Source organism: Pongo pygmaeus, chromosome 18, assembly GCF_028885625.2.
Source record: "Pongo pygmaeus isolate AG05252 chromosome 18, NHGRI_mPonPyg2-v2.0_pri, whole genome shotgun sequence".
Taxonomy (NCBI): Eukaryota; Metazoa; Chordata; class Mammalia; order Primates; family Hominidae; genus Pongo; species Pongo pygmaeus.
The window spans coordinates 3,456,616-3,475,023 of record NC_072391.2 but is presented as its reverse complement, the minus strand read 5'-3'; the positions used below and the strand labels follow the sequence as shown (position 1 = coordinate 3,475,023).

The following is an 18,408-nucleotide window of genomic DNA, read 5'->3' as shown; positions in this document are numbered from 1 at the left end:
CCAGTCGAGATGGGATCACACAGCACCCATAGCGTCACTGCACAGTCTCATCCTTTCTTCATCTGGTAGTGGGCGACTGCCTGGGAGGTGCTGGATTGCCACCGTCCAGAGTCAGGGACAGGTGCTGGCCCCAGTGATACCCCATTCAACACCCTTCTTCTGGCCCAGCCTAAAAATTCCAAAAATCTGCTGTCTGCACCATCAATGTGCATTTCATCCACTTTTTTGTTTTGTTTTTTTTTTTTTTGAGACAGGGTGTCTTGCTGTGTCACCCAGGCTGGAGAGCAGTGGTGCAATCACAGCTCATTGCAGCCTCAACCTAGGCTCAAGCAATCTTCCCACCTCAGCCTCCTGAGTAGCAGGGACCACCAGTGTGTGCCACCACACCCAGCTAATATTTTTTCTATTTTTTGTAGAGGCAGGGTCTCCTTATGTTGCCCAGGCTAATCTCAAACTCCTGGACTTAAATAATCCTCCTGTCTCAGCCTCCCAAGGGCTGGGATTGCAGGTGTGAGCCACTACACCCAGCCCAATTCACCCTTTTTTTAGGGAAGATGTTGGGTTTGGGCTCAGAAAGATCTAGCGAACTGCATGTTTGTTGTCAGCTATGAAAACAATGTAAAAACACCAAATACTCTGTGAAATAGGAAACAGGTGGACCAGCTGGACAGTAAGTTAAATTCAACCAACCAGAACTCATCAAAGCCTTGAATCCCAGGCTGGGCACACACAGAGGTGCTCACACCCAGAGCTGGGTGTTCAGCTAGGCATCGCAATGTTGTGACTGACCTGTGGAAGTGACCCATCCTGGACCTCAGTGGTCAGCTGGAAATGTGACATCCATGGGTAGTCATGAATAGTAAAATCACAAATTACTGTCATGCAGGAGACGATGTTGTGAAGTGGTTTGATGTTTGGATCTTGGCTCTAGGCAAGTCACTAAGCTACAGATTCTCGGCTGCACAGGGGGAGGATAAACGCAGCTCTGCAGGGTGCTGCAGAGATTCTAGGAGGTAGTGTTTATAAAGCTAGCGGAGGCTGGTGCAGAGGAAGTGCTGGTGAAGGGTAAATTGCATTATTAACAAAAGTTCTGGCCAGGCACAGTGGCTCACACCTGTAATCCCAGCACTTTGGGAGGCTAAAGCGAGTGGATCGCTTGAGATCAGGAGTTCAAGACCAGCCTGCGCAACATAGTGAGACCCTGTCTCTATAAAAAATACAAAAATTGGCCGGATGTGGTGGAATGCACCTGTAGTCTCAGCTACTTGGGAGGCTGAGGTTGGAGGGTTGCTCAAGCCCAGGAGGCAGAAGTTGCAGTGAGCCAAGATCCCACCACTGCACTCCAGCCTGAGTGACTGAGCAAGACCCTATCTAATAATAAAAAATAAAAATTAGGGTATGCAACGGTCAGAAGTAGGTAAGTGAGAAGTCAGTTCACCCTACATGTAATTTTTCATTTATTTATTTTTTTTGAGACAAAGTCCCGCTCTGTTGCCCAAGCTGGAGTACAATGGCACAATCTCGGCTCGCTGCAACATCTGCCTCCCAGGTTCAAGTGATTCTCCTGCCTCAGCCTCCTGAGTAGCTGGGAGTACAGGCGCGTGCCACCATGCCTGGCTAATTTTTGTATTTTTAGTAGAGATGGGGTTTTACCGTGTTGGCCAGGCTGGTCTTGAACTCCCAACCTCAGGTGATCCACCCACCTCGGCCTCCCAAAGTGCTGGGATTACAGGCGTGAGCCACTGTGCCCTGCCCCCAACATGTAACTTCTGTTAGCTTCAAAGCCACCTCTGGGGCCCTGCACCAGATATGAGCTGAAGGACACCCGTGCCTTTTCACCCCTGTAGCTCCAGCATCCTGGCACACTGTCTAGAATGTTCAATGAATGTGCACGGAAGAGCATTCTGGCTCCAGGGAGCGAGGACTGAGTCAGCTCTGGGAACAGATGAGTCAGGCTGGTGGTCTAGGCATCGCTTTTCAAGCCCTTCATGTGGCTGGAAGAACCAGACAACTGGAACCAGATCAACAGGGGTGTTGGCGTGGCAAGAGTTATCTCCTGGCAGTGCCCTTCTGGCCTCACTTGCCTTCTTGGGCCAGGAAAGGCAAAGCTCACAGGACTGTATTCACTGCCCACCCCTTCCCCCGTCCTGTGCCATTGGCTCTGGAGGGTCGGTGAAACCCCGAGTCTGGAGGAGAACAGTTGACCAGCAGGGCGGGCCCTCAGCATAGTCCTCTCTGTTCCCACTCACCCGCTCTGCCAGCCCCAGATCCTGGCAGGAAGGGAGATTGGAGGGGGTGTCTGGAATCCAATCCCAGACCTTCCCTTGCAGACTTGCCCATCTGTCTGTGGTCTAGTGTGGAGGTGAGGTCCGGGGTTTGGGAGGGGTGTGGGGGCACATGTCTGCCAAGGCATTGAGCCCTCCCAGCTGGAGAATCCTCTGAACCTGTAAGAAGAGAACACAGCCGGCATGGACACACCCTTACCCTTAGTCTCAGTTCCCACCAAGACACAGAGCAGCATTTCTTGTGCCTTTTCCGCTATTTCACAACCTGCCTTTTCTTGCTCACCAAGGACAAAGGCTTCTTCTCCTGCCAGAAGCCAGATAGCCGGCTCCAGCCTCTCCTGCTCAGCACCATGGCTAAGACCCCTAGTGACCATCTGCTGTCCACCCTGGAGGAGCTGGTGCCCTATGACTTTGAGAAGTTCAAGTTCAAGCTGCAGAACACCAGTGTGGAGAAGGAGCACTCCAGGATCCCCCGGAGCCAGATCCAGAGAGCCAGGCCGGTGAAGATGGCCACTCTGCTGGTCACCTACTACGGGGAAGAGTACGCCGTGCAGCTGACCCTGCAGGTCCTGCGGGCCATCAACCAGCGCCTGCTGGCCGAGGAGCTCCACAGGGCAGCCATTCAGGGTAAGCGGGCCCAGGCCTCCTCCTCACCCAGTGCTGAGTGCTGGCTGCTTTGTGGGAAAGGGGACCAGGAGCTCAGAGCAGCTCACTCTGACTTGGGGGTTGGGAGTCTCAGGTCTACCAAGATCCAGATGACTTTAGTTCAGGAACGTCCCTTCCTTCACTCTGGCCTTTGGAACTGGGTTAGTAAACTTCCTTAAGGCTCCTAATGGGTTTTTTAAGAAGCAGGTCAGGGTCAGGAAAGGCAGGAGCTGGAGCACCTGTTCTTTGAGACTTCTTCACTTCATTTATGATTAATACTCATGTCAGACAAACATCTCTAGGTTAGCAAAAAGGGATTGCTATGCAATCATATGAACGGGGTTGGTATAGAATCTTCTCAGTGCTGTTCACCATGTTGGCCAGGCTGGTCTCGAACTCCTGACCTCAAGTGATCCTCCTGCCTCAGCCTCCCAAAGTGGTGGGATTTCAGACATGGGCCACCATGCCCGGCTTATTTTTATTTTTAAAACGTATAATCTGGGTTTTGCTGACCTGTGTAAGATCTTATTTGAAACAGTTGTCCTGCTTAAAACGTTTGAAAAGTACTATTTGAGAAATATAGGCTAGGCATGGTGGCTCACACATAATCTCAGCACTTTGGGAGGCTAAGGTGGGTGGATTGCTAGAGCTCAGGAGTTCGAGACCAGCCTGGGCAACATGGTGAAACCCTGTCTCTACCAAAAATACAAAAAAATGAGCCAGGCGTGGTAGCACACACCTGTATTTTCAGCTATTGAAAAAACAGAAAACAGGCTGAGGTGAGAGGATCACTTGAGCCTGGGAGGCAGAGGTTGCAGTGAGCCGAGATCACATCAGGGCAACAGAGCAAGATCCTGGCTCAAAAAATAAAATAAGAGAGAGAGAAATATATAGCAACATCAAGCATGTTCTTACTGAATGGTAATTGACTGCCATTGTCTAGGAAGTCCTGAACTTTTGTTTTTGAGATGGAGTCTCGCTCTGTCACTCAGGCTGGAGTGCAGTGGCCCGATCTCAGCTCACTGCAACCTCCACATCCCGGGCTCAAGCGATTCTCATGCCTCAGCCTCCGGAGTAGCTGGGACTACAGGTGCGCATCACCGTGTCTGGCTAAGTTTCTTATTTTTAGTAGGAACGGGGTTTTGCCATGTTGGCCAGGCTGGTCTCGAACTCCTGACCTCAAATCATCCTCCCACCTTGGTCTCCCGAGAAGCTGGGATTACAGGCATGCGCCACCACGCTCAGCTTATTTTTGTATTTTTAGTGGAGACGGGGTTTCACCCTGTTGGTCTTGAACTCCTGATCTCAGGTGATCCGCCTCGGCCTTCCAGAGTGCCGGGAAAACAGGCATGAGCCACCGCGCCTGGCCCGTTTTTTTCCTCAGTTTCTAAACTTTAATATTCGAGGGGATTCTCTCTCCTCTCCCCTGAACCTTGGGCGCTAAAAGTGGGACAGCTTCATGACTTTGCATCTGGTTGTCCTTCCAGAATATTCCACACAAGAAAATGGCACAGACGATTCCGCAGCGTCCAGCTCCCTGGGGGAGAATAAGCCCAGGAGCCTGAAGACTCCAGACCAACCCGAGGGGAAGGAGGGGAAGGGCCCTCGGCCGTTCGGGGACGGGGCTGCCAGCCTGCGGTGCAGCCAGCCCGAGGCCGGGAGGGGGCTGTCGAGGAAGCCCCTGAGCAAACGCAGAGAGAAGGCCTCGGAGGGCCTGGACGCGCAGGGCAAGCCTCGGACTCGGAGCCCGGCCCTGCCCGGCGGGAGAAGCCCCGGCCCCTGCAGGGCGCCAGAGGCGGACCAGGCCGAGGTCCGGCTGCGCAGGAACGCCAGCTCCGCGGGGAGGCTGCAGGGGCTGGCGGGGGGCGCGCCGGGGCGGAAGGAGTGCAGGCCCTTCAAAGTGTACCTGCCCTCGGGAAGGACGCGGCCTAGAAGCCTTGAGTTCACCATTTCTACAGGGGAGAAGGCGCCCTCAAATCCAGAAATTCTCCTGACTCTAGAGGAAACGACAGCTGCGAATCTGGACTCGGCAACAGAACCCCGGGCAAGGCCCACTCTGGATGGAGGGGCATCTGCGGACCTGGAGGAAGGCCCTGGGAATCCAGAACATTCGGTCACCGGTAAATTGTGTTCTTTCCTACTTTATATCGGCTACAGAGAAAGAATGGCTGGCCGGGCACGATAGCTCATGCCTGTAATCTCAGCGCTTTGGGAGGCCAGGGCGGGAGGATTGCTGGAGGCCAAGACTTTGAGACCAGCCTGGTGAATGTAGTGAGACCCCCGCCATCTCTATAAATAAAATTAAAAAAATAAAAACCCAAAGGTTGGGCAGGGCGTGGTAGCTCTCGCCTGTAATCCCAGAGCTTTGAGAGGCCTGCACGGGAGGCTCTCTTGACCCCAGGAGTTCCATACTAGCCTAGGCAACACAGTGAGACCCCATCTCTACAAAATACAATAGTGGCACGCGCCTGTAGTCCCAGCTGCTCGGGTTCACTTGAGCAGGCGGAGTTCCAGGCTATAGTGAGCTGAGATCATGCCACTGCACACCAGCCTGAGCAACGTAGCCAGACTCCACTTCTACAAAACTAAAAAAAAAAATTAGCTGGGTATGGTGGCATACGCCTGTAATTCTAGCCACTCAAGAAGCTGAAGCAGGAGGATTGCTTGAGCCAGGGAGTTCCAGGCTGCAGTGAGCTGAGGTTGTGCCACTGCACTCCGGCCTGGGCAACACAGCAAGACCCTGTCTCTTAAACATTTTGGGAAAAAAAAAAAGAAAGACAGAATGTCCAATTGAAAAAGGCAATCAGGTGTTATTCAGTGGCCAAAGAATGGAGAAGGGAAGTTCACCTCTGCAGGCGTCTGCTTGCCAGGGACGGGAGGCAGGGGGATTTTAGAGTCCAGGGAGGGGATGGGAGATAGGTAAGCAGGCCCAGGGCAGGGTTCCATACATGCAGGCGCTGTCCCCAGCGTGCTTCTTCCTACATCGCATGGACACAAAACCCTGGCCATCTTCTTTTAGGGGAGGGGCCTTTAGCCTTATAACGATGTGTAAATGATCTAAAGGTAACTGGAAGTCACCTGTTCCAGTTTGCACTGGTTTTGCTCTGATCTTAACTTCCTCTGGTTTTTGGCAAGGGATCAGGAGGCTCCAGGCCATCTGGATTTTTTTAAGCAGCTGTCCCTATAGGTAAAGAGACTAAAGAAAAACTGTAAAAGAAAAATGCCACCAGTTTAGAGGGGACTGAGGTTGTCCAGGTGACAATTCCATGCTCGTGGTGGGGGCAGCATTCAGAAACACACTTTCCTTTATTTATTTATTTTTTTGAGACAGAGTCTCAGTCTGTCTCCCATGCTGCAGTAGTGTGAGCACAGTGTACAGCAGCCTCAACCTCCTAGGCTCAAGCAATCCTCCCACCTCAGCCTTCCGAGTAGCTGAGACTATAGGTGCTCACCACCATACCTAGTTAATTTTTTTTTTTTTTTTTTGTATTTTTTGTAGTGACGAGGGCTCTCTATGTTGCCCAGGCTGGTTTTGAACTCCTGGGCTCAAGCGATCCCCCTGCCTTAGCCTCTAAAAGTGCTAGGATTACAGGTGTGAGCCACTATACCCAGCCTATGGAACACACTTTCCAATGCAGTGTTGGCTGGAGAGGAGAAATCACAGCACTCAAGGAGGAGAAATAGAATTGGGGGTCCAGGCCGGGTGCGATGGCTCATACCTGTAATCCCAATACTTTGGGAGGCCAATGGGGGCGGATCACCTGAGGTCAGGAGTTCAAGACCAGCCTGCCAACATGGTGAAACCCCATCTCTACTAAAAATACTAAATTTGCTGGGCGTGGTGGCGGGTGTCCATAATCCCAGCTACTCAGGAGGCTGAGGCAGGAGAACTGCTTGAACCGAGGAGGCAGAGGTTGCAGTGAGCCAAGATCATGCCACTGCACTCCAGCCTGGGTGACAAGAGCAAAACTCTGTCTCAAAAAAAAAAAAAAAAAAAAGATTTGGGAGTCCAGGGACCCCTGAGACCTGGGAGGGGACAGGATGTGGTATGCAGCATTAGTCTTCAAATCCAGAAGTCCCTGGGTCTTCTAGTGAGAAAGGACCCTGGGATCTGGAAAACCTAGCATCCTTAGGAATACTGACCTGAAAAGTACTAAAGTACTTCCCCCCTAATTTTCTTTTATCCCCACTGTATTTTATTTATTTTTATTTATTTTTTTTTAGATATGGGGTCTCGCTATGTTGCCCAGGCTGGTCTCGAATTCCTGATCTCAAACAATCCTCCCATCTTTGCCTCCCAAACTGCTGGGATTACAGGTGTGCGCCACTGCACCAGGTCCCCACTGTATTTATATCATTGGGATTCCTGGGTGTCTCCTGGGGCCACTTTGTTAATCTGATGCAGGTTTAGACCCTGAAAAATGCATATATGCACAGCTTCACAAATGTCACATCAAATTTCAGGTAGTTCTTGGACACTCTGAAGTCCATCTTTAGAATCCAAGGGGTTTGTGGACACCAGGTAGAAAATCTGGGGAAGATAGGTTAAAAATACTCCCTCTCACAATAACCTCACAGCAATGCATCATCATGGGGTTGAGTCTACCATTTGCCTTTCTCTGAGCAGAAAGGAAAGCCTATTGGCTAAAGCCCTAACTATCTACTGCTGAGGTAGTCATTAAAATTATATTTGGTTGTGAATAATCGAAACACCCAAATAACAGTAACCTCAACAGAAAAGAAGTTTGTGCCTCCTTCACATAAATGATACACAGGTGGTCCTAGGCAGATCCGTGGGCTAGGACCCTGGGGTCCTGCTGTTGCTCTGTTCCACCAAGTTTGTCCTCAAACTTGTGCTCTCAGAAGGTGATGTCCTCATGCCAGGCAGCAAGATGGAGGAACAGAGGGGAATAGTATCCCTCGGAGAAAGCTCTAGAAGTTTCTAGAAGCTGCTTGTGACACCTCCATTTACATCCCTTTGGTCATATTATGGTCAAATAGCCACACCTAACTGCAAAGGAGGCTGAGAAATGCAGGGCACTTGGGGGGCAATGGGAGGCAGGGAAACAGTCATGTGGACAATTAATTCTATCACGAGAGGAGGAGGAAGAATAATTTCTGGTGGCTACTAGCAGTCTCATTTACAGATGTGCTGTGAATTTCTGGGACACTGTGAGGTGGGAGGAGGTAGCAGGGGCTAAAGGATTGAGTGTGTTTCTATTTCTTTTTTTTTTTTTTTTTTTTGAGATGGAGTCTCTCTTGGTCACCCAGACTGGAGTGCAGTGGCACGATCTCAGCGCACTGCAAACTCCGCCTCCCAGGTTCAAGCAATTCTCCTGCCTCAGCCTCCCGAGTAGCTGGGACTACAGGTGCCCACCACCATGCCCGGCTAATTTTTGTATTTTTAGTAGAGACGGGGTTTAACCATTTTGGCCAGGCTGGTCTACTCTGTTGCCCAGGCTGGAGTGCAGTGGTGCAGCATCAACCTCCTAGGTTCAAGCAATCCTCCTGTCTCAGCCTCCCAAGTAGCTGGGATTAGAGATGTGCACCACCACACCTGGCTAATTTTTTAATTTTTTGTAGAGGTGGGCTCTTGCCATGTTGCCCAAGCTGGTCTCAAACTCCTGAGCTTACGCTGTCCTCCCACCTTGGCCTCCCAAAACACTGGGATTATAGGCATGAGCCACCACCCAGCGCCTTCTTTGCTTTCATTTAATGGTTATTGAACTCAGATGTGAGCAGTGGTCTATTTATTCCTTCATTCAATACTCATTTTCCAAATGTTTACCATTTGCCAGGTACTCTGCCAGGGGCTGGGATCCAGCTAGGAGCAAGGCACACAAGTCACCATCCCCTGGGAGCCTCCACTCATGTTATGGGCAGCCAGGGATGGGTTCAAGTGGCAAAGGAACACTGGTCAGAATGTCTCTTTCCTTGGCATCACCTGCTAGATCTATGTCTGTGCAGGAGGAATAGCACAAGGCCATGGGTCTTTCTTTAGGATAAATGCCCAAGAATTCCAAGTCTCAGGAATGTCTGAGGTCTGGCCCTTAGCTCTCAGGCCCAGTGGCCTGTTTGCTGCCCCACTGGATGGAAGTCAGGGGAGGACAAGCTAGGAAGTGGGCAGAGTCTGAGAACTCGCACATCTCAGGCAAGGGCTGTCTCTGCTGTGCTTTGTGATACCTCTGTGTAAGCAACTTGGGTTTGCCATTCAGGGGATTTTTCCACTGCATGTCCCCAGGAAGGCCACCAGACACGGCTGCGAGTCCCCGTTGCCACGCCCAGGAAGGAGACCCAGTTGGCGGTACCTGTGTGCGTGATTCCTGCAGCTGCCCCGAGGCAGTTTCTGGGCACCCCCAGGCCTCAGGCAGCCGCTCACCTGGCTGCCCCCGGTGCCAGGACTCCCATGAAAGGAAGAGCACGGGAAGCCTAAGCCCCCAGCCCCTGCCACAGTGTAAGCGCCACATGAAGCAGGTCCACCTGCTCTTCTGCGAGGATCACGGTGAGCCCATCTGCCTCATCTGCAGTCTGAGTCAGGAGCACCAAGGCCACTGGGTGCACCCCATTGAGGAGGCTGCCCTGGGACACAAGGTAGGCACTCCCTGCCTGTGGGCTCTTCTCTGCCAGGCACTTGGACACACTGGGCCTTACTTCATTTTCCCAACAACTCTGGGATGTTGGTGCATTAACCAGCATTCTTGGGCTGGAAATGGCAAGAATACCATATAAACCAGTCCAGCAAAGAGGGGAGTTACAGGTTTATGTTGTTCAGAGATCCAGGGGGAGCTGGCTTCAGGTATGGCTGAATCCAGAGGCTCAGAGGAAGTGCCTCTCAGCTCTTCTGCCTTTGGCGATGCAGCCATTCCTCCCTCCTCTTTCCTGAGCACCCCTCCCCATGCTGCTGGCAGCAGCACCCTCAGCCTTGCTACCAGAAGGAGATGTTCCCCTCCAGAGTTGGCACCAGCTAAAGACGGCAGGAGCCAAATTCAAGCTTTTCAACAAGTGCTGTTTTTCCAGAAGCAAATTCAGAAGCAGCTGGAGCATGTGAAGAAGCTGAGAAAAGCAGGGGAGGAACAGCGATCCTATGGGGAGGAGAAGGCAGTGAGCTTTCTGGTAAGGCCAGAGGTGGCCGGTGGCCCATCCGTCCCTGGGAGGAGGGTGGGAAGAGTGAGCAGGGGTCCCCGAGATTCTGCTGTGGTTCACAGGGCAGCAGGGATGGCCACCTCCTCTCAGGGGGCAGAGGGTAACCAGCAGCCAAGGGTGAGCTCATCCCTGTAGAGGTAGACCACCCCCAGCAGGCAGGGGTCACCTCTGAGATCCTGTCATGCTTTCTCATACTCACCAGAAGATAGTATAGAGCAACCTATGCCAGTGACTATCACAGAAAGATGGGATTGAGGAAAGGGGAGGAGAATGCCACCTTTTTTTTTTTTGTGACAGAGTCTCACTCTGTCACCCAGGTTGTAGTGCAGTGGTGTGATCTTGGCTAACTGCAACCTCTGCCTCCCGGGTTCAAGCGATTCTCCTGCCTCAGCCTCCTGAGTAGTTGGGATTATAGGTGAGTGCCACCATGCCCGGCTAACTTTTGTATTTTTAGTAGAGATGGGGTTTCACCATGTTGGTCAGGCTGTCCTCGAACTCCTGAACTCGTGATTCGCCCGCCTTGCCCTCCCAAAGTACTGGGATTACAGATGTGAGCCACTGCGTCCGGCCAAGAACACTTTTAACTTTAAAATCTACTCTGTGTTTTTTTGTTTTGTTTCCAAGATGGAGTGTCGCTCTGTCACCCAGGCTGGAGTACAGTGGCATGATCTTGGCTCGCTCCAACCTCCACCTCCCAGGTTCAAGCAATTCTCCTGCCTCAGCCTCCTTAGTGGCTGGAATTACAGGCACCCGCCACCGCGCCTGGCTAATTTTTGTATTTTTAGTAGAGACAAGATTTCACCGTGTTGGCCAGGCTGGTCTCAAACTCCTGACCTCAGGTGATCCACCTGCCTTGGCCTCCCAAAGTGCTGGGATTACAGGTGTGAGCCATTATGCCTGGGCTGGTTTTTTGTTTTTTAGGGTTTTTGTTTTTTTTTTTTTTTTTGAGATGGAATCTCTCCATCGTCCAGGCTGGGGTGCAGTGGTGCAATCTCGGCTCACTGCAAACCTTCGCCTCCCCAGTTTAAGCAATTCTCCTGCCTCAGCCTCCCGAGTTGCTGGGACTATAGGCACATGCCACCACTCCTGGCTAATTTTTGTATTTTTAGTAAAGACAGAGTTTCCCCATGTTGGCCAGGCTGGTCTCGAACTCCTGACCTCAGGTGATCTGCCCAACTCGGTCTCCCAAAGTGCTGGGATTACAGACATGAGCCATTGCACCCAGCCCAAATTTCCCCATTTTATAAAACAACATTTATATTGGATTAGGGACCCACCCAACTCCAGTAGGACCACATCTTAACTAATTACATCTGCAAGAACTCTGTCTCCAAATAAGATCACATTCTGAGTACTGGGGGTTAGGGCTTCAACATGTAAATTTTGGAAGGGACACAGTTAAACCTTAACACCAGGTTTAAGGACATTTTCCCAGAGCTAGCCCCAGCCATGCTCAGTCTGTTCTGCAAGGTTCCAGACAATATCGCCTCCTGCTCTGGAATCTAGGCCTTGAAGAGGCAGCATAAGCCCACCTCTTATCCACCTCCAGGAGGTGGGCTTCTGGGGGTTCCTGGACATACACGTCCACCCACAGCACAGACCCCCATACCTCCCTGTCCTCTGCTCCCCAGAAACAAACTGAAGCACTGAAGCAGCGGGTGCAGAGGAAGCTGGAGCAGGTGTACCACTTCCTGGAGCAGCAAGAGCATTTCTTTGTGGCCTCGCTGGAGGACGTGGGCCAGATGGTTGGGCAGATCAGGAAGGCATATGACACCCGCGTATCCCAGGACATCGCCCTGCTCGACACACTGATTGGGGAGCTGGAGGCCAAGGAGTGCCAGTCAGAATGGGAGCTTCTGCAGGTGGGTGTGCCTGGGCCCGGCTTTCTTGGGTCCCCTGTGCCTATCAGGATGCCTCAGGCTCCCAGCTCTGCCATCAGCTGTGCTGGAACAAGTGGGTGAAGCCCCTAAGGCCTAGGATAGGACTTGGTCTTGGTGACCCACAATGCCTCTTGTGCCCAGACCCCTTTGATGAGGTCTCTCAGGAGCCCAGGGTGGCCCAGTATCCAGGGGATCCCTGCCATTTCCCAGAAGGTATCAGCAGGGCTTGAGGGCCGTTCCATTGCAGGCCTCGCCACCTGGGATGCCTGAATTCCCGTGGTTAGAATTAGAATTGAAGAAAGGTGCTCCACTTCCACTGACACCCTAGGGCAGGGAGCCCTGATAAGTGCAGTGAGGAGCTAAAAGTCCAGGAGCCCAGGAGTAGAGGCCAGGAATCAGCACAGCCACTAGGAGCCTGGTAACCGACCGTTTCCTTCTTTTCTCTCCTAGGACATTGGAGACATCTTGCACAGGTACAGCGAGGTCCTGTGGTGTACCCTGGGGTGTCTTGCAGGAAGCATTTTGGGGGAGACAGTCCCAGAAGGGACCTGGGAGGGAGATGTTCCCAACCCCGGGGTCTGTGATTCCAGACTCCTCCTTTTTTCTGCAGCTTCCCAAAGCCTCTCTGGATTTGCGTAGGGAAAAGGGCATCTGGTCAGCAGGGAGGCTGACCAGGTGTGGAGCTGCAGACTGGGAAGGGTGAATTCAGCCCATCCTGCTGAAACAAGATGGAGGCTCCCTAAGAAACCTTCCAAGTGCATTGTGACCCGTGCAATTCACCTGATGAAAACTGCCCCTTCAGGCCTACTGGTGGCCTTGGGAAGCTTGTTTGGAGTGGAGCTGGGCTAAGCCCAGCAGGAAGGGGAGGGAAGGGACAGGAAGAGGCTAAGCCTTAAAATCACCTGGGAGCTTTATAAAATCCCGGTGTCCTTTTGTGTCTGGCTTCTTCACTTAGCATAATGTTTTCAGGCTTCATCCATGTTGTAACGTGTATCAGAATTTATTTTCTTTTTATGGCTGAATAGTAGTCCATTGTGTGTTCATACTACATTTTGTTTATCCATTCATGGACATTGGGACTTTTCTAACTTTTGGTTTGTGAATAACGTTGCTATGAACATGGGTGTACAAATATCTGCTTGAGACCCTGCTTTCAGTTATTTTGGGTGCATACCCAGAAGTGGAACTGCGGCACCATGTGGTCATTCTGTGTTTAATTTTTTTTGAGGAACCACCATCTTAATTCCCACAGGGGCTGCATCGCTTCACATTCCCACCAGCAGTAGACAGGGGCTCCAGTTTCTCCACATCTTTGCCATCACTTATTTTCTTCTGTTTCTCTCTCTTTTTTTTTTTTTTTTTTTTTTTTGGAGATAGCGTCTTGCTCTGTCATCCAGGCTGGAGTGCAGTGGCGCGATCTTGGCTCACTACAACGTCCGCCTCCCAGGTTCAAGGGATTCTCCTACCTCAGCCTCCCTAGTGGCTGGGACTACAGGAGTGCGCCACCACGCCCAGCTAAATTTTTTGGTAGAGACAGGGTTTCACCATATTAGCCAGGCTGGTCTCAAACTCCTGACCTCAAGTGATCCACCCGCCTTGGCCTCCCAAAGCGCTGGGAGTACAGGCGTGAGCCACCACGCCCGGCCGTTTATCTTTCCTTCCTTCCCTCCCTCCTTCCCTCCCTTCCTTCCTTTCTTCCTTCCTTCTTTTCTTTCTTTTCTTCCTGAGACAAGGTCTCACTCCCATCACTAAGGCTGGAGAGCAGTGGCACAGTCACAGCTCACTGCAGGCTCAACTTCCTGGGCTCAGGTGATTCTCCTACCTCAGCATCCTGAGTAGCTGGGACTACAGGCATGTGCTACCACTTCCGGCTACTTTTTTGTATTTTTAATAGAGACAGGGTTTCGCCATGTTGCCCAGGCTGGACTTGAACTCCTGGGCTCAAGCGATCCCGCTGCCCCGGCCTCCCAAAGTGCTAGGAATACATGCATGAGCCACCATACCTGGTCTATTTTTTCCTGTTGCTGTTTTTATAATAGCCATCCTAATGGATGTGAAGGGATATTTTGTTGTGTGTGTGTTTTTTTTTCATTAATTATCATTTTTATTTCAATAGAAAGGGGTGTATAATCAATTTGACATAGTTAATTCTAGTAGATAATATCAATGTCATTTTAAGTCCATTCCGAAAACTCCTTGTGGTTTTGATATCCATGTCTTTAAAGCACCCCAGTACTTGACAGTCTGTGGCCAAAGTTGAGGACCAGCATTTAGACCTCTGAATCCAGGGAAGACTTTTCTTTGTGTAGCTCAGGCTGGGCTAGGTGTGCCCTGTGGAGAATGTAGTTCATTTCCAGCTCACAGGTACTTGGGCCACCCTCTCGCTCCAGCCTTCTCTGGTCAACAGTCTTTTGTCTCTAGGGCTAAGACAGTGCCTGTCCCTGAACAGTGGACCACTCCTGAAGAGGTGAAACAAAAGATCCAACTCCTCCACCAGAAGTTAGAGTTTGTGGAGAAGAGTGCAAAGTACTTCTCAGGTAGAAGGGCTTGGGAGAAGATTGGAGGTGCATGCTCACTTCCTCCCTAAGATCCACATAGCCCAGAGCCCCTCACTTCCTCCTCTTCCCCTGGTCTTGCTGACCTGCCTTCTGCCTCTCCTCCATCTGTCCCTGGCTGAGGGACCTAACTCCAGCTTCTCTCTGCTCCCTTTCCCACATTTTAGAAAGCCTGCATTCAGAAATGGAAATGTTCAATGGTGAGTCCAGCGGTAATGGTGTGTGCTGGCCTGGGGTTGTTGCAGTGTTCCCTTGTGCTGTTGACTTGAGGGGCCCTATTTAGAAGACAAAAAAAAAAAAAAACACCTGGAGCAAAGGCAGGAGAAAGGTCATGGCAGGCCCCCCAGGCTCTGTGTGTGACTCATTGGCTGAGTTGACTCATTAGACCACAGTCCCCAACATGGCCTGGGTTCTTGGGAGGAATGGGATTATACCCAACATAGCATGCAGGGCCCTAAGCAGGGGGTTCCTTGTCTTTTCTTGTTGTCGTGACAGTGTAATTTAGCCCCTCTTAATGCTAATGCTCAGGACTTTTTTCCCTATCTGATTTTTCTCCGTAGTTCCAGAGCTGATTGGCGCTCAGGCATATGCCGGTAAGTGCCCAGATCAAGGCAAGTGGCCCTGGCCTGCCGGATCCCTGTGCTCTCCCCCACCATGTTCCAGAAGAACTACCCTGTCCCTGTTTCCTGCAGGTGGGGAGAACCCTGTAGGGATGTTGCCCATGGACCCCTACCTAGGTATTCAAATTTTCTTTGCAGTTAATGTGACTCTGGATGCAGAAACCGCTTACCCCAACCTCATCTTCTCTGATGATCTGAAGAGTGTTAGACTTGGAAACAAGCGGGAGAGGCTGCCTAATGGCCCGCAAAGATTTGACAGCTGCATCGTTGTTCTGGGCTCTCCGAGCTTCCTCTCTGGCCGCCATTACTGGGAGGTGGAGGTCAGAGACAAAACAACATGGATCCTGGGAGCCTGCAAGGCATCCATAAGCAGGAAAGGGAACATGACTCTGTCGCCAGAGAATGGCTACTGGGTGGTGATAATGATGAAGGAAAATGAGTACCAGGCGTCCAGCGTTCCCCCGACCCGCCTGCTAATAAAGGAGCCTCCCAAGCGTGTGGGCATCTTCGTGGACTACAGAGTTGGAAGCATCTCCTTTTACAACGTGACAGCCAGATCCCACATGTATACATTCACAAGCTGCTCTTTCTCTGGGCCCCTTCAACCTATCTTTGGCCCTGGGACACGTGATAGAGGGAAGAACACAGCTCCTCTGACTATCTGTCCAGTGGGTGGTCAGGGACCTGACTGAATGCCCGACAGTGGATCTCTCTTCCTGCGTCTGGCCTTGTATCTTGCATTCACACACTCAATAGTCACAGAATGCCGACTAGGTGCTAGCTGCTGTGGGAAATGCAAAAATAACAAAATAGTTACTGTGCCCAAGGAGCCTACCCGATTATAGCAGAGGTAAGGTAGGAACGAACATGTTAGTAAATCCGGGTGAAGACATGTACTGATGACACACCATGGATTTCAGAGGAGGAAGTACGGGGTCATTGCATAATCTGCCCCTGGTGAGTGACACTCTCAGGTGCTCCTGAACAGAAGATTTGGCCCTCATTTTCCCTCAGAACCCCACGGCAAGGATATGTCCCCTTGTTCTTTCTGCTTCTGTCTTGAGGATATGGGAAGCCTAGAGAAACACAAGCAGACTGGATTGGGGTAGAAGTATTTGTGTGCCTGGACTAATGAACTATGATTTTTTTTTTTTGAGATGGAATCTTGCTCTGTGGCCCAGGCTGGAGTGCAGTGGCACAATCTCAGCTCACTGCAACCTCCACCTCCCAGGTTCAAGCGATTCTCCTGCCTTAGCCTCCTGAGTAGCTGGGATTACAGGCGCATGCCACCACACCAGGCTAGTTTTCTTGTATTTTTAGTAGAGACGAGGGTTTCACCATGTTAGCCAGGCTGGTCTCGAACTCCTGACCTCAGGTGATCCACCCGCCTCAACCTCCCAAAGTGCTGGGATTACAGGCATGAGCCACCGTGCCTGCCTATGATTCTTTTTTTTTTTTTTTTTTTGAGACAAAGTTTTGCTCTTGTCACCCAGGCTGGAGTGCAGTGATGCAATCTTGGCTCACTGCACCCTCCGCCTCCCGGGTTCAAGAGATTCTCCTGCCTCAGCCTCCCAAGTAGCTGGGATTACAGGCGCCCGCCACCATGCCCAGCTAATTTTTTGCAGTTTTAGTAGACATGAGGTTTCATCATGTTGGCCAGGCTGGTCTCAAACTCCTGACCTCAGGTGATCCACCCACCTCAGCCTCCCAAAGTGCAGGGATTACAGGTATGAGCCACCATGCCTGGCCATGATTCTTAAGAGAATTGACTGGGCCTCATGAATAAAAAATTAGAAAATCTGGTCATTTGCATTTGTCACTCAATCACTGTGGAATCCCATTTTCCAACTGCATTTCATGAAGCAGATGGGACTATTGTGTGGAAAAACATTTGGCATGTATTCCAAGTGTCAGATTATTCTGTCTTGGTTTGTATGGGAAAATCTGTGGGTTGTGGAATATTAGGTTCTACTTCACACACATCCCGCGCATTTGTCCTTCATTTAAAGAGATGTAAAGGGGCCAGGCATGGTGACTCACATCTGTAATCTCAGCATTTTGGAAGGCAAAAGTGGGTGGATCGCCTGAGCTCAGGGATTGAGACCAGCTGGGCAATGTGGTGAAAACCCGTCTCTACAAAAAATACAAAAATTAGTCATAGGGATGGGGTTGGGAGGATGGCTTGAGCCCAGGAGATCGAGGCTGCAGCAGTGAACTGAGACTGCACCACGGCAATCCAGCCTGGGCAACAGAGTGAGTCCCCGTCTCCAAAAAAAGGTGGATGTAAGAAGAAAAAAATCAAATGAAGATTAAATTCCAAACTCCTATGCCAACTCCTCTGTCTCCACTACTAGAGTGTAGATTGGACTCAGATACTCCATGGCTATGATGAGAGCAGGTAAAGTTGCTGTGCTTTCCTCCACGAGTTTTATTCTATAAGAGTAATCCACATCCCAGGACAGTTCATGTGACCTACGGCTTAGCTGTTCTCTGCGGTGGGTAATGTCTTCTTCCCAATTCTGCCTTGTTATAAGCTTTTCATGAATATCTTTGTGTATATTTTCTACCACCTCACCATATACATACTTTTTCTCCTGTGTTATTCCTAAAATGGTTCCTGAATGTGAAATATCTGATAATGCTTGCCACGGGTTGCCATACCATCCTTTGCAAAGATTTTAAAAATATTTCATGCCCAAAGCAATGACTGCCATTTAAAATGTTTTTGCTGATTTAGTGGGGATGTAATGAGGCCTTACTTCTGTTTTATTTCATTACCTGTTAATGAGGCTGTGAATTTTTCCATGTGAATTTCTGCTTTTTGCTTCTTTCTATGGAAATTGTACAGTTCCTTTGAATACTTGCTATTTGGAATCTACATATTGAACTTCATGTTTTGCTGTACTTCTTCATACATGTTTTAGGCTGGGTGCGGTGGCTCATGCCTGCAATCCCAACACTTTGGGAGCCGGAGGTGGGCAGATCGCTTGCATCCAGGAGTTCGAGACCAGCCTGGGAAACATGGCAAAACCTCGTCTCTACCAAAAAATACAAAAATTAGCCAGGCATGGTGGTGAGCACCTGTAGTCCCAGCTGCTCGGGAAGCTGAGGCAGGAGAATTGCTTGAGCCTTGTAGGCAGAGGCTGCAGTGAGCCAAGATTGTGCCACTGCACTCCAACCTCGGCAACAGAAGACCCTGTCTCAAAAAATAAAAAAATTAAAAAAGGAAAACAAAAACATAAATGTTTTAGATAGTACACATTTGAGTCTGTCGGATGAA

At 50.6% G+C, this 18,408-nt stretch overlaps 1 protein-coding gene across 1 annotated transcript; it reads left to right on the top strand.

Annotated features, from left to right (window-relative positions):
* The first annotated feature begins 2,589 nt into the window (after positions 1-2,589).
* MEFV (MEFV innate immunity regulator, pyrin) lies at positions 2,590-16,930 on the top strand. The gene is made up of 10 exons (XM_054455703.2): positions 2,590-2,912; positions 4,418-5,050; positions 9,172-9,521; positions 9,948-10,043; positions 11,705-11,935; positions 12,404-12,426; positions 14,375-14,490; positions 14,676-14,708; positions 15,069-15,101; positions 15,267-16,930. The coding sequence occupies exons 1-10, from the start codon at positions 2,636-2,638 to the stop codon at positions 15,818-15,820; spliced, it is 2,346 nt and encodes a 781-aa protein (XP_054311678.2). The 5' UTR covers positions 2,590-2,635; the 3' UTR covers positions 15,821-16,930.
* The last annotated feature ends 1,478 nt before the right edge of the window (positions 16,931-18,408 follow it).